The sequence below is a fragment of the Martes martes genome, assembly GCF_963455335.1.
Source record: "Martes martes genome assembly, chromosome: 11".
Classification (NCBI taxonomy): domain Eukaryota; kingdom Metazoa; phylum Chordata; class Mammalia; order Carnivora; family Mustelidae; genus Martes; species Martes martes.
Window position 1 is genome coordinate 40,053,005 of NC_137899.1, and position 15,283 is coordinate 40,068,287.

The 15,283-nt window shown below is 36.0% G+C and overlaps 1 protein-coding gene across 2 annotated transcripts in view; it reads left to right on the top strand.

Moving 5' to 3' along the window:
• CASD1 (CAS1 domain containing 1) overlaps nt 1-9,207 on the top strand; it is a 56,286-nt gene extending 47,079 nt beyond the window's left edge. For both annotated transcript variants that reach the window (XM_080817969.1, XM_080817968.1), the window contains exons 15-18: nt 769-909; nt 1,433-1,510; nt 5,992-6,084; nt 7,711-9,207. In XM_080817969.1, the coding sequence (XP_080674095.1) occupies nt 769-909; nt 1,433-1,510; nt 5,992-6,084; nt 7,711-7,977 (579 nt within the window). In that variant the 3' untranslated portion in view covers nt 7,978-9,207. The remainder of the gene's footprint in view (nt 1-768; nt 910-1,432; nt 1,511-5,991; nt 6,085-7,710) is intronic.
• The last annotated feature ends 6,076 nt before the right edge of the window (nt 9,208-15,283 follow it).

Genomic DNA, 15,283 nt, shown 5'->3' on the forward strand with positions numbered 1-15,283 from the left:
GATGGACACTTGGACTGTTTCCATAATTTGGCTTTTGTAGATAATGCTGCTGTAAACACTGGGGTGCATATATCTTTTTGAATTAGTGTTTTTGTATTCTGCAGATAGATATCAGTAGTGGAATTACTGGATAAAAGTCCTACTTTTAATTTTTTTGTGGAACCTCCATGCTATTTTCCACTGCAGCTGCGCTGTCTGCTTTCCCACCAGCAGTGCACAAGGGTTCCTTTTTCTCCTTTTCCTTCCCAACACTTGTTGTTTCTTGTGTTTTTATCATTTTTTTGAAATTATCTTTATTTCTTCACTTGCTGCTGAGACTGCTCAAGTGAAGCAGCTTATCTCATATGTTGCAAGAGCTGTTTGCTGTCCTATTGCAGATAGTTTCCAAAAGTCATTGACTTTATGTCATTTCTTGAAGTTTAAGTCTGTCATAGAAACTTTCAGCCTTGGGGCGCCTGGGTGGCTCAGTGGATTAAGCCGCTGCCTTCGCTGCCTTCAGTTCAGGTCATGATCTCAGGGTCCTGGGATCAAGCCCTGCATCAGGCTCTCAGGGAGCCTGCTTCCCCCACCCCTGCCCAGCCTACTTGTGATCTCTCTCTCTGTCAAATAAATAAATAAAATCTTTAAAAAAAAAAAAAAGAAAGAAGCTTTCAACCTTTAAGCTTTTAACTTACTTATTTTTGTACATATTGTCCCCATTTACCAAATATTTATGCCATTTACTGAAAAGTTGCTGTTTAAAACAAATTTTCTCTTCCTATTTTTCAGGTAGTCTTTCATGGAATGTTGTTTGCTTTCATCTATCTGGCTTTACAGAAGCGTCAAGTACTTTCCGAAGGAAAGGGTGAACCTCTTTTTTCAAACAAAATTTCCAATTTTCTATTGTTTATTTCAGTAGTTTCTTTCTTGGTAAGTTTCAAAATGTAATTGGTAATTTTTCAAAGTCCTAAATGGTACAGAAAATTAACTTTAAGAAATAGGAATTTAATCAGTTTTTTAATATTGAAAATCTTTACTTTTAAAGATCTTTTTTCTCTGTAGTTTTCTAATTGAACAGAAACGCCAAGAGAATGTATGTATAAGTTAAATATGAAGAATAACTGAGGATTCAGTGAAATAGAAATTTTTAAAGTTGTAATAATTTGGGGGAAAAATATAATGTAAGATATTTGACAGGAAGAGCCATCACTGTCATGATCACTCTTTCCAGAAAAGCACAGACCTATGCTCCTCTTTCTCTTCTTTCTTTTATTTGAGCAGTTGAACAAACCAAGTGATGACCAAACGTGTGAGCAGTTTTTACTGAAGTTTTTAAATAGCATCATGGAGTATAATGTAACAAGCAGAGAAAACTATGTAAAGATGCTGAGAAAGCTGCCTTGTGAAGGCCTAACTGTTTTCTTGAACTGATCCATATGTTTTTTCGGTTTAGACCTATTCCATCTGGGCTAGCAGTTGTAAAAACAAAGCAGAGTGCAATGAACTCCACCCATCTGTATCTGTGGTGCAGGTAATTGTCTTGATTTAGAAAATAAAATTTTTCTTAATTCTTGATAAGTATTCAGTCTTTAGAGGCAGTGAGATTTGAGATCAAACTATAAAATGTAGGTATATTACTTAATCTTCCTAAACCCTACCTTCCTTTACTGTCCAGGGACATTAAAATCTCTTTTAAAGGATTGTTATATTAAATGTATGGAAATGATTGGTATTGGTCAATTAGGAAGCACTTCGAAAATGTTAGTTCTCCTCATATTTGCTTTGTCCTCATTTACTCCTATTTCTTCATTTACTTATTTAATCATAACTATTAATGTATTAAGTCCTATGTTATATGTACATGTACATACATGTGTAAGAAGTTCAGTGTTAAGATGCGTACAGCTCCTGCCCTCATGGAATTTACATTCTAACAGAGATATGGACCTGTCAACATTCATTCATCGGACATTTTTTTATTCATTTAACAAACATTTGATACCTACTATGCACTAGATATCAGGCTGGGGGGATACAGTGGTAACCAAATCAGACCAGTTCCTGTCCTCCCAGAGCCTCCATTCTTCTGTTATAAGTAGTAATCATAGAATCACTGTGTAATGATTAACAGTACATGATATTACAAAAGAAGCTAATAAAGGGATCTGACCTAGTTGGAGTTGAAGCGAGTTGTGGTCAGGGGTCAGAAATTACTTCCCTGGGAAAATTAAGTGGAGAATGGAGGGATGAAGGCTGACAGCAGGAATTCAGGCCCTGTGGGGGAAGGGAGCATATTTGCATTCAGGGAATTTGAAGAAGGCCTTTTGGGCTATAGCTCCAAGAGCCAGAGTCTAGAGAAGTCTGTGTTAGTGACTGGGGAGGTGGCCAGAGGCAAGGAGCAGCTCAAATCAGCCTGGCATTTTGCAGAGGTCCCTCTGGTTGTGGCTCATTATGGGATATGGTGGTAGTATGGCGATAGTTAAGTACCGGGTGCTTTGGTAACACGTGGGACTTCTTTCCAACCCACCCTGGTGTCAGAGCAGGGTTCCTGGAGAAAGCAGTGTCTAAGCCAGACCTAAAAACTGAGCAGTAAAGAGGAGCAAGGATGATTTCTAGAGGATCTGCTCTGAGGTCTCAAGTTCTCTGCACTGCAGAACTCTTATTCCCGTAAACCTCTGTATAGTCTGAGAACCAAGCATGTGACAGACTCTTCAAATAGAATTGATAATGAAATTTTAAACATTGTACTGTATTCATGTAGCATTTTCATGACTTCTATAGACAATAGTAGTGCTCACCAATATCTTTTGCATATCGCATGTGATATCATCTCTGTTACTCCTGATTGAAGGGAGGTGTTACCATTCACAGTGCACCAGGACAGAACGATATAAAGAGAGCTAAGGGAAAGAGTGACTATATAGAAGAACTCACAAGCACTCCTGAGCCTTATCACCTTCCTTTCCAGTCACTGCCCTCTGCACACTCCTATTTCCTTAGTACTTTTCCAGTGAGGGCTTCAGGTCCTCTGTTGCAGAATAAAAGAATGGACTGGGAGCACAAATTTTTGGGAGCACTAATTTTATCAGCAGCTATTAATTTTCAAGGGTGCTAGTCCCCTGTTGTAAAAATGAGGGCATCCAGGGAGCCCCAAATTTTACATCCTTATCACGTTTCACTCTTACTCTCAGACACCAACAGGTGAGGTAGGTGTGGGGGTGTAGGTATGGATGTGATTATTAAAAATTCATATACGATTATATGTCCTTAGCATACTTATCTGAGGGTGCTTAGGAGTTTAGCATGCGCAAGATTCCCAGTGTTTTGTTAGAAAGTATTTTCTCAGCCTGGCCCTGCTTATGGATCAATCCTTTTTTTTTTTTAAATTCAAGTACAGTTAATAGTGTTATATTAGTTCCAGGTGTGCAATATAATAGTTCAACAATTCTATATATTTCTCAGTGCTCATCAAGATAGTGTACTCTTGGAGCACCTGGGTTGCTCAGTGGGTTAAGCCACTGCCTTTGGCTCGGGTCATGATCTCAGGGTCCTGGGATTGAGACCCGCATCGGGTTCTTTGCTCAGCAGGGAGCCTGCTTCTCTCTCTCTCTCTCTCTCTCTCTCTCTCTCTCTCTGCCTGCCTCTCTGCCTACTTGTGATCTTTCTTTGTCAAATAAATAAATAAAATCTTTAAAAAAAAAAAAAAAAAGGGGGCGCCTGGGTGGCTCAGTGGGTTAAAGCCTCTGCCTTTGGCTCAGGTCATGATCCCAGCGTCCTGGGATCGAGCCCCCGCATCGGGCTCTCTGCTCAGCAGGGCGCCTGCTTCCTCCCTTCTCTCTCCACCTGCCTCTCTGCCTACTTGTGATCTGTCAAATAAATAAATAAAATCTTAAAAAAATAATAATAAAATAAAATTAAAAAAAATAAAAATAAAAATAAAGATATTGTACTCTTAATCCCTTTTATCTGTTTCAGTCTTATAGATCAGTCCTTGAATCCTGACCTTTTAGTTTTGCCCATCAGTCTGGATAGAAATTTCCAGAAAGGCTTGCTGTAGAACTGCATACAGGTGGTTAACTATAAGTAATATATATTAAGTGCTAGCATAGTACCTAGCAAGTTACAACTGCTGAACAAATTCTAAGTGTTATTATTATTTCATTATCAAGCTAATAATGATGACTCCCTAGGTCCCAGGGGTCTTCTCCATGGCTATCATTTCTTTGATTTTTCTATTCCCCTGATCACATCGTTTACTAAGTGTATGACGAAACACAGACTGGAATATGATAAGAAATGAGTACACATTGAGAAAGGGTAAATTAACGTTAGAAAAAAGGAAAGTGATTTGCTTAGGGCTCTTCCTGGATTTTCTGATGCTCAGACTAGTGATTTGTATTTATCTGTGTCATTCTTCTAGCATTTTACAGTTTGTACAATACATTATAATAATTAAGTATTATTAATACTTTAATTAATACAATATAATAATTATTAATACAATAATAACTCATTGAAGGGTTTCATGTGTAAGGGCTTTATGTAGGTCTCACCTTTATGATTTTTACCATTTATATATGCCACCTGTGCTGTTAATTACCTAATATGTTTCTTTAAATGGCTCACAATGCATGTTATGAAAAGTACCTTATATATGTTTTTCCATCTAATGTTCCCATCCACCTTCAAAGTAAATCTTATCCCTATTCATATGGATGAGGAAACAGACCTAAGGGAGTAAATAAAGCACCTCACCTTCAATCCCAGACCTATACAAGGGAAAGGCCAGATTCAAACTTGAGTCTCTTTGACGCTACTGCCCATGAAGATCACTCAACTTAACAGTACCTGAGTAGTTCACTTTGGTTCCTTTCTCCCAATGATAGAGTGACCCACAGATCTCCTACTTGTTCATCCTGTATGCATCCCAGAGGCCTATTCCGAGATCCTTTGACCAGATGCCCAGAGTGATCAACACCGAATATGGGATTTTTCTCTGAAATATAGATTTTTCTATCTTTTTATGAGAAAAGGTTTTTGAAAGGTATCTATGAAGTCGAAAACAGTTTTTTCTTTGCAATTTCTTGCTTCTTTATAAGGACAGTAGATTCTAAAGAGAGTTCTTTGCTTGATAAACTAGTTACTGAATATGACCCTGAATGAGAGGTTTAGAAAACTCAGGATTGTTCCATCTGGTACAAAAAGATGTGGGAGAAGGGTGAAGACCAGGTGCCCAAAAGCTGGAGGTTGTCTTTAGGGAGAAGAGATCGAAAGGGCAAAATATATGACATGTGAATGCAGTTCAGTATGTCATCTGCCTGGCTACATAGTGCAAACATGAGGACACCTTCAAAGTCGTGCCATTTCTCAGAGCATATTTACATGGCTGTTAGTGGAAGGGGCTTTTGAGGAGTGCAAGAGGGGTGTATGTTGCTGCCAATCAGGCAGATACTTTATGGAAGAAGCCAAATTGTATCGTGGGATTTTTAAAATTTGCCTACACAAAATATGATATCATTTCTTTCTACACAAAGGGCCTCAGGTAGATTTATAATTTTTCAAATGTACATAAAATTGTTCAGCCGTGTGCTACCTAAAATCTGCACTAATACCCGGTATACAGACCACATGTTGAGAAATCTAGCTTGGACAGAGTCTAGAACGAAAATAACTTGCTGGGGTGCCTGGGTGGCTCAGTGGGTTAAAGCCTCTGCCTTCAGCTCAGGTCATGATCCCAGAGTCCTGGGATAAAGCCCCACATCAGGCTCTCTGCTCAGTGGGGAGCCTGCTTCCTCCTCTCTCTCTGCCTGCTTCTCTGCCTACTTGTGATCTCCATCTGTCCAATAAATAAATAATCTTTCAAAAAAATAATAACTTGCTAAAACTTTCCCTATCGAAAAAAAAAACATTGTGTATATATCAAATTCAAGAACATAGATAATAAAGTTATCACTTGAAGGAAAGCAAATGCTTTTATTTTTTATTTATTTTGCCTTTGTGGTTTTTCCTTAGATTTTAGCCTTCATCCTAATAAGGAATATCCCTGGATATGCCCGATCAGTTTATAGCTCATTTTTTGCTTGGTTTGGAAAAATTTCATTAGAGGTTGGTACATTAATATTTTGTTTGATCTTACACAGCCAAGTGTTACGTGTGTGTGTGTGTGTGTGTAAATCCGAAATACGTTTTTTAAAAAAAATCAAAGCTTTGTTCTTTATGGAAATACAGAGAAGAAACTCAGAATTTTCAACAGCAATAAAGTAGTATATTTCTAAAAGCTTATTTAAATGACTAGACATAGATGACTTTCAAATATTCTTTTTATTGTCTTAAGCTTTTAAGCACTAAATTGCTGAGATCAGAAAAGAAAAAAGTTAAATAGATTGAAATGAAATTTATAAATAGATATAAATGAAGTCGAGCTGAAGGGATTTTGATTTGTTCTTCATCTCCATAATTAAATATTACTGGAATTTAGTTTATCAATACTTATCCTAATAAAATTCACCATTATGATTGGAAATTTGGGAAAATTTTTTAACCTTATTACATTTTATATGAAATACTATGACTTATTTAAAGCCTTAAAGTAGGTTTAAAAGAAATTCTGAATATTCTCAGCTCTATTATTCAAAGTAAAACATTTTAATGAGGAAACAGAACAGATTTTAATCTGTTTAATAAAATATATATTTTAGAGTATAAGATTTATTAAGTTGTCCTTAAAATAGAGAAAATAAATTTTTCTGAGTTCTTTAATAAATGTTCTATTTTTTTTTTTGTCTCATAAGTGAGACTGAATAGAATTTAGAATTAACCAAGAATGACTTACCAGGTCATTCAGTAAATAAAAGAATGTTTGTTTTGCTATCCCCTTAATATTAGGAGCATGAGCATTTTTATTTAATGAATGAATTTTTAATTTGGTATTTCTAGTAAAAATATCAAAATTGTATAGTCTCATATTTGAGAGATAGCTTGCATTTTTCTACCCTCTGATATTTTGAAACAATGTGATGAAAGAACCACATTTGTAACCACATTGAAAGTTGTAGGGCAACCCTCTGAGGTCCCTTCCCTTTTCGGGAGCTTTGTAGTATGGCTCAATAAACTTTGCTTTGCTGCCCACCACTCTTCAAAAGAAAGTTGTAGTGGTGTCAACTAATATGTATACTCACATGGAAGTTGCAGTATATTTTAGGAACAGGCAAATGTAGTTGGAAACATTTGACCATGCAGAGCAAACTTAAGGATATCATAATGCCCGTATCACTTCCTGTTCATATATCCACATAAGAAATATATTCACAAATACGTGTAAATATGCAGTATGCACATATGTACACAGACCCACAGTAACTCTTTATTTGGGGTCTAAAGACCAGAGTCCAGAAATCCTTCTGTCAGCTGTCTTCTATGTCATGCAAAAAAGAAAAAAAATTAAAAAATATATGTGTGTGTGTGTGTGTGTGTGTGTTGTGTGTGTGTGTGTTTTTTCTAGTTGTAAGGTCCCTGTGTGATTTCTTGGGGACTTTGAAGCCATGCTTCAGCAAGTAGGGGTTCTGAAGAGCAGACTACAGTCAGCTTTTCAGGACCAAGAGTGAAACGGAAGTAAATGGTTTGGAAAAAGCCTTCTAACATAATTATGCTAGGAAATGTTTAAATTAGGCAAAATTGTGATGTAGTCGTTGACCCTCTGTATATATCTAACTTTAAATACTCTCCTTCCAGCTCTTTATTTGCCAATATCACATATGGCTGGCCGCCGACACCAGAGGCATCTTGGTACTCATTCCTGGAAACCCTATGCTCAACATCATTGTCAGCACTTTCATATTTGTTTGTGTGGCGCACGAAATTTCTCAGATCACTAATGATCTTGCACAGATTATTATTCCTAAAGATAACTCATCTCTCTTGAAAAGGTTGGCATGTATAGCTGCATTTTTCTGTGGACTCCTCATCTTATCGTCGATTCAAGATAAGTCAAGGCATTAGGTTCCTAAAATCCTAAGAAACTTAAAACTCTTCAGGCTAATTTTGTGTCTACCTAGAGGAGAAAAGCGTCTATCTGGAGATATAAATGTATATGTAAATTAAAAACGCGTGTGGCAAGAGGACAGCTCGGTGGCGTCTGTTGAACATGTGTGGTTGTATATATCGGAAATGTACGTCTCCAGTGTGAAATCCTGAAAACCAGTTGAAGCAGAGTGCATTGTATAGGATTGCATGTGAAACGTCTTTTCTACTGGATCTGTGTATTTCCATTTATAAATGATTTTAAGTTAACACAGGCAGGGAAATAATTACCTTTCCAGTAAAAAACATAATTTAATTAGCTTAGTGGCACCGCTGAGTGTTTTGATCTTGACTAAATTTGTGGTAATTAGATTGTCTACACCTGTATTCATCATGGAACTTCCTACTTCACTGAAAACTTTCTTACTCCAGAATGACTGCAGTATTATTTTCTTACCATATGTGCAATGATGTGGAACGATGAACAGTATGCCTTTAATTTATATGTGTTCACGTGCTGATGTTACCTGTTTCCTGACATGGTTTTTCTTCCGGACTGTGGTTTTCAGGTATACCTAAATCTTTGTACACTTTGTCTCACAGAGTTGTTTTAGGCTCCATGACAGGGTTTTGTCACTGTCGATGTTGTCACTTCTTTTATAAAAAGGCCAAATTTTCTTTCCAATTGAAACATTCATCCGTTTGTTTCCTTTCCTTAAGCTATACCAGTGTGATACCAGTTACCCTGTGGATCCAATTAATATGTTTTCCTCCAACTAATTAATTTCTGTCTAGTACTTCCAGTGTTTGGAAAGCTCTTTATAATCATTTTGGTATTTCCTATTACCTCCCCTCCCCCCCGTTTTTTAAAAAAATATATTTATCAACCTGACTGGTGCAGTGTAGTAAAAGATTCAAGCTGTTTTTGACTGCGACATATAACCATAAGTAGAATTTTAAGTAAACCGGTGACTTTGGGCAATATTTGTTTTTTGTCTTGTTTTGTTACAAGCTAACTGTTAGAGGTATAAATTTATTTATCTGTTGTACAGATTTGATTATAATGTTTAATGTTTGAAAGATTGCACTTGTTTGCTCTTATTGTGTGTGGGATAAAATATATTTTCTGTTCATGGTATATGAATATATGGAGTAATTTAAACAGTAAATAAACGTTCTGTGGATGCTTATTTTTGTATGGGCAAAGTATCGATTAAACTGTATGTGTCCTTTTTTTAAAAAAAAATCTGGATCCATTCATGATTGGTTCAAATTTCTAATTTATTTCTTCAGCTTGAATTTGCTTTTCCAAACTCTTTGTGCATAGGGAGAGGTCACTGTGATAGTTGAATAAGGAATGATTTAGTTATGAGGGTGCCAGAGGATAATCTGCCTTTCCACCCAGGAAGTTCAAGCACTGTGGTTTATTAGTAGTCTTATTTGAAGATCTTAAAATTTTAATTATTATTTCTTTAGCACTGGATTTATGTGCCAGTGATCTCTTCCCATTAATTGTGGAATAATTCTCAGACAGAAATGTGTGTTCTTTCTTTTTCTCTCTTCTTCTGCCCTTACTTAATCTTTTGACATTTCCCAGATAGACAATTGTAATGATTCATTGCTCTGCCTGCTAGACTGCAGCCTTATAAGTAGAGGATAGTATAGTTATAAATCAAAAACTTCCAAGTACTATGATCACATTATTCTTGCTGGTGTGGCTTGCCAATGAGTAGAGTGCATTTTAATTTAGCTTGTAAGTTTTATCACCTAAAAAAGATTCTTCCTGATGAAACAATTGAAAAAGAAAGATGACCAGCATTTCTGTTTTTTGGAAGCACTTATGTCTTCCAGTAGTGATGCCCAATGAATATGTTTTCTCTCCTATTCGAATTCAACCCTAAAACTTAACTAGCAAGCCCTTTCTTCATCACGTGCTCTCATTTAATATGCCCCACTGTTTTATTATATATAATAATTGCAAGATAGTCCTTTTGTAATTAAAGTATATTCTGTTTACATTTAGTTTTCTTAATGAGTCTTATGGGTAAGAGGTGATTGTGGTAGAAGTTGCCATAAGGATAGCATCTCTTTATGGTATAGGTTTTAATACCCTTTCTGCATTGATTCAGATTCTGACTAGCATTGCTCATTCATACCATTCTTCAGAAAAAGATGTTTAGCAGAATATTTCAACACACTAAAATTGAGATAAAGCCACAGAGGCTCTCTAAACTCAGATTTTCTCTACAATAGATCGCACTGAGACATCTACCATCTGGTCCCAGAAGGGACTTGCTTGACTCAAACCTACCGCGATCCTTCTGTTTCCTTTGCCAAACCTTCCCATTTCTATGGATAGCCAACATAGCCTTAAAAATTCATAGCCTTGACCTAAAACCATTCACTGTACCTCTAAGCTAGATCCTATGATTTGTTTTAGGTGCTGGTATAAAATAACATTTGCACCCTACCATTCCCTTGTAAGGTAAGTTAACCAGTTACGATTTTAAAGGTGAGTGATTTTTTTCTCCACCAGTGCCTTATTATTTCAAATGTTAGCATAGGAAGCTTGTAAGTATAGTAAAATTTAATAATATGTGTATCTGTGTTTATTTTTAATTTTTTTACTAGATTATAATTAATGTAAATAAATAAACTATAGGACCAAGGGCGGAACCTTCATGTAGTAGATACTCAAGAAAAGCCAGTTCTCCAAAGAATGTGCAATTTCTAGGACAATGCGTGGCTTCCTTTAGATTGTCCCTCCACCTTGAGGTTGGACTTTTAACAAACCCTGGGAGAGTCAAGTTGGAAGTTCTATGTTGAGCTGTTAATTACAACACTGTCATTTTTAGCCTATAAAAATGGCAGTTTCAGGGCGCCTGGGTGGCTCAGTGGGTTAAAGCTGCCTTCAGCTCAGGTCATGATCCCAGGATCCTGGGATCGAGACCCGCATCGGGCTCTCTGCTCAGCACGGAGCCTGCTTCCTCCTCTCTCTCTGCCTGCCTCTCTGCCTACTTGTGATCTCTATCTGTCAAATAAATAAATTTTTAAAAATCTTTAAAAAATAAAATAATGGCAGTTTCATATGGCTCAACCTCACTGCTTCCCTTTTGTAAAAAATAACTCAGATAGTTATCTTCAGAACTTATCCTGACATCTACTTCAGACATTCCAAAAACTAAGTCTGGTTTTATTAAGAGTGATTTTGAGGATTGGTGAAAACGTAAAATATGCCCGTTTGAAAAGCTCCATTAAATCTATATTTGTCTTTCTTCTAATGAAATCCCTTCTAGTGTCTTGTGCAGATTAGAAATATTTTATATATTTTTAAATTTAAGGTTTTTTTTCAGTGATCCAAAATTCAGTGTTTATGCATCACACCCAGTGCTCCATGCAATATGTGCCCTCCTTAATACTCACCACCAGGCTCACCCAACCCCCCAAGAAACCCTCAGTTTTTTCTCAGAGTCCACAGTATCTCATGGTTTGTCTCTGCCTCTGATTTCCCCCAACTCACTTAAAAGTTAGATCTATAAAGTTATATAAACAAGAGACTGTTTTCCAAAAGTAGAGTTGATATCATGAACTGTAAAACATCTAATGGTTTAATTAGAAATGACATATTTTTTTCTTATTTTTAAAATACCATTCCAGAGCATAAAAATGGGATAGATGAACATTTTAAAAAGAAATTTGTGGTTACCTAGAGGTATTTTTGTCTTCTAGAGGGCAAAATCTTCATACTTAAAAGTAATTATTACAATATTTTAAAATTCAGCTAGTTTTATTAGCTTTTACTCCTTATTGAGAAAACATTTGAGAGAATTTTCTAATAATAAAGTCACTAAAAAGAAAACTATTAACAAGACTTTATTTTTTAATTCTAAAGCTGCTGCAGATGGATTATTTAATTCTTTTGCTCTCCATTGCCAAAATAACAAAGCTGGAATTAACTACTGGTTAAAGCTCTCTCTGTTTATCACCCCATCTCTTCTTAATATGAATTCCAGCAAGGACAGTCTTACTATTTCCAAATATCATATCTTCTTTTGTTCCCACTCTTTTCGTCTACCTAAATCCAACTTATTTTAAGAATTAAGAATTTAAGAATTTGAACTCCACCATCTCTGTGAAAACAATACTTTCATTATCTTACTTTTTTAAAAAAACGATTCTAGCACTAATCTTCAGTAAGTTTACAACTCTAGGGTCAAGAGGGTATTTCTTACGGGTTTAATAAGGAGCTAGACACAAAGTGGACATATAGAGGCTTAACCATCAGCCAAGCGATTCTGGCTTTATTTCTCCCATCTTAAAAACAAAACTCCTCTTTATTTCTTGTGTTCCCAGAGCAACTGCCTCATTTATTTTCTCTTACAGACCCAAGCTGCTCTTGTCAAGATCAACGAGAACCTCCATATTGCCAAATGCAATGATCAGTTCTCAATCTTCACCCTACTTGACCTATGAGTAGTACTTGACACAGTTGATTTCCTGCTTGCCTGTCCAGCCACCTTCTCTATGCTTCCAGGGCATCATCATCTCCTGTTGTCTCCCCCCCTCAGTAGCCATTCCTCCAGTCTTGTTCCCTGGGTCCTCTTCACACCCTCAACTTCTAAATTGCAGTTCTCCAAAACTCAAATCTTAGACCTCTACAATCACTTCTTAGAGATACCACCTAGTCACATGTCTTTATTACTTATATTCTGAGGACTACCAAATTTATATTATCAGTCTAAACCTTTTCTCTACAATTTAGACTCAAATATCCAACTGCCTACTTAACATCTTCATTTGAATATCTAAAACACGTATCAAACATAACAAGTCAAAACCAAAACTAAGCTTCCCAATACTGATCATAAAAACACCACAAACTTCCTCTTCTCGGTAAATGGTAGCTACATCCTTCAACTTGTTCAGATAAACAATTTTAACTCCTCTTTTCTTACTCCTCCTCTTCTTCTTAACTCCTCTTTTTCTTACCTTAACATCATAACTTTTAGTACATCTTGGCAGCTTCATTTTCAAAATACATCCATAATTCAGTAATTCAGCCACTTTTCATCACCTCCAATGTGATCACCAGCTCTTTCCTGGAATACTGTAATGGCTTCTTTTTTTTGCCCCATAGTTATGACCCACTTATACCTTTGCTTACCTATTTTTTTATTTTCTATCCTTCCCCATGAGAACCTGATTTTTCTGAGGTCAGGGCTTTTTCCGTTTTATTCACCATGGTATCCCCAATTCTTAGAACAATGCCTATTAGTTATTTGCTAGGTGAATTCGTGACCTCCACAAGAAATGGTGTCAAGTGCTAACCCCACTTGAGGCAGGTAGGCAGTCATGCAAGGGTGAGGCAGCTGGGAAAAAAACTTTTCCTTAGCCATTTGGACAAGAGGCTAAAGATATACTGTCTTTGACTATTAGAATGTTGATTTGCATAATGTTATTTTTAAAAAAAATGTAACTCACACATGCAGCCAGGTAAATAGTGACTCGGCAGCAGGGTAGGGGTCTTTCTGCCCTCCTTTGCAACCACCTGCAGAACTGAGCCCCAGCCATACCATATAGTCTTTTACTCACTGTGGGTCCATCCTGTCTTTCCTCATTTTCTTGCTTTGTGCTGGGGCCATATGTCAACCACCATTTTGCCATTGCACTTCCGTGATTATTTTTCTTGTAGTAGAGAATTATTTATTTGGACTCATATCTCTATTGGAAGTAAGAAGGCCATGTATTTTAAAAAGAGAGAGAGATTGTGCTTTTTGTGAAAGTCAAAAATATTCCTCTGTGTTTAATAGGCAAAATGTAACTGTGTCAAAGAACACAACTTAAAAATTCATTACGAAATAAACTAAGCTAAAACCCATTGCCAGTACTTAGAAACGTATATGTGAGTGCCAATATAAATAAAATAAGATTAATCAATTAAATGAGCCTGACATTTCAACAGGACTTGATTTTAAATAAAAAATTTAAAAATAATAATGCTGTGAAATTTGGATATATATTAAGTGAAAAATTTTCATCAAAACATTTAACAGATGGTAACTTTTAAAAGCATATCTACTGAATGTAGCAAAAATTACATGCCCAAAGAAATAAGCAGAAATCACATGCCAAGAAGAAATAAGCTTTTGAAAATGGGATAACTGGGAAAACTCATCTTCCTCAGTATATCAAGGTACATTAGAGAACTTACAGAAAAATTTATGAAAAGTTCATTTGTGACATTTTCTATTGTAGTTGAGAGTCCAGGTATCAATAATACCACCTACTTGGCTATATTTATGTGTACTTTCAGAGAAAATTCTAAGGTCACCAAGTGATTCAGAACCATACCTATGTCAGATTCATTACTGATCAATTTGCTTGAAAAAAAAATCTTAAAGTTTGATATAGGCTAATATTAATATTAATCAAGTTATAATTAATAACATGACAAAATTGGAATACCTGAACTCTGCATAGACTTTAGGAATAGTGGCCTTAGAATATAAATACTAGTATGCAGATATTTTATCCATGTTCAGAAGTAACAATTATGAAGAATTTGGGAGACTATAAAATTGAATGAAATCACATATCCTTTGTCTCTAAAGGAGTCAAAGGTAAAATTGTGCTTAATATCACAATGAAAAACCTGACATTTACAATTAGTAAAAAGATGGTATCAAGATTCTTATCTCAAGAGAGAAAAATGTCCTAATTAAATTTATTTTCCCTTTTAAAAATTTTCAAATTTAAAATATCTCCAATTTTATAAATGTTTGTCATATTAAAGGCTTATCATACAGTAAAAACAAAGTTCTGTTCGGTATCTGGCAGTTTTGTGGGGTTTTGTTTTGTTTGTTTGTTTTTCATTCTTAGCCCTCTTCATAGCGCTGTCTGTCATCACAGTAAGTACTTCATTTTTGACTATAGCTTTTTCATAACCGAGCCAGTTATGTTTTTTGGTTTTGTTTTGTTTTGTTTTGTTTGACAAGTCATCAGATCAAAGTCCTGCTAATAAAAGGATTAGATCCTCCCCTGTGAGAATACATGAGGTTGGTTTCAGAAGATAGTTAATGTCTGGAGGGGCAAGATGTGTTTTTCTTGCGTAATTCAGGAGAAGCGCAGTGACAGCCAGCTCTGGTCTAGAAAGAGCAAACTAGAACTAAGAAGCCATCTCTCCTTTTCTTTACCTCCTTCCATCTCATCTCCACCTGTGACAGAAAACATGTAGTTGAAGTCTTGAGGGGCCCAGCACTTTCAACACACACACACACACACACAC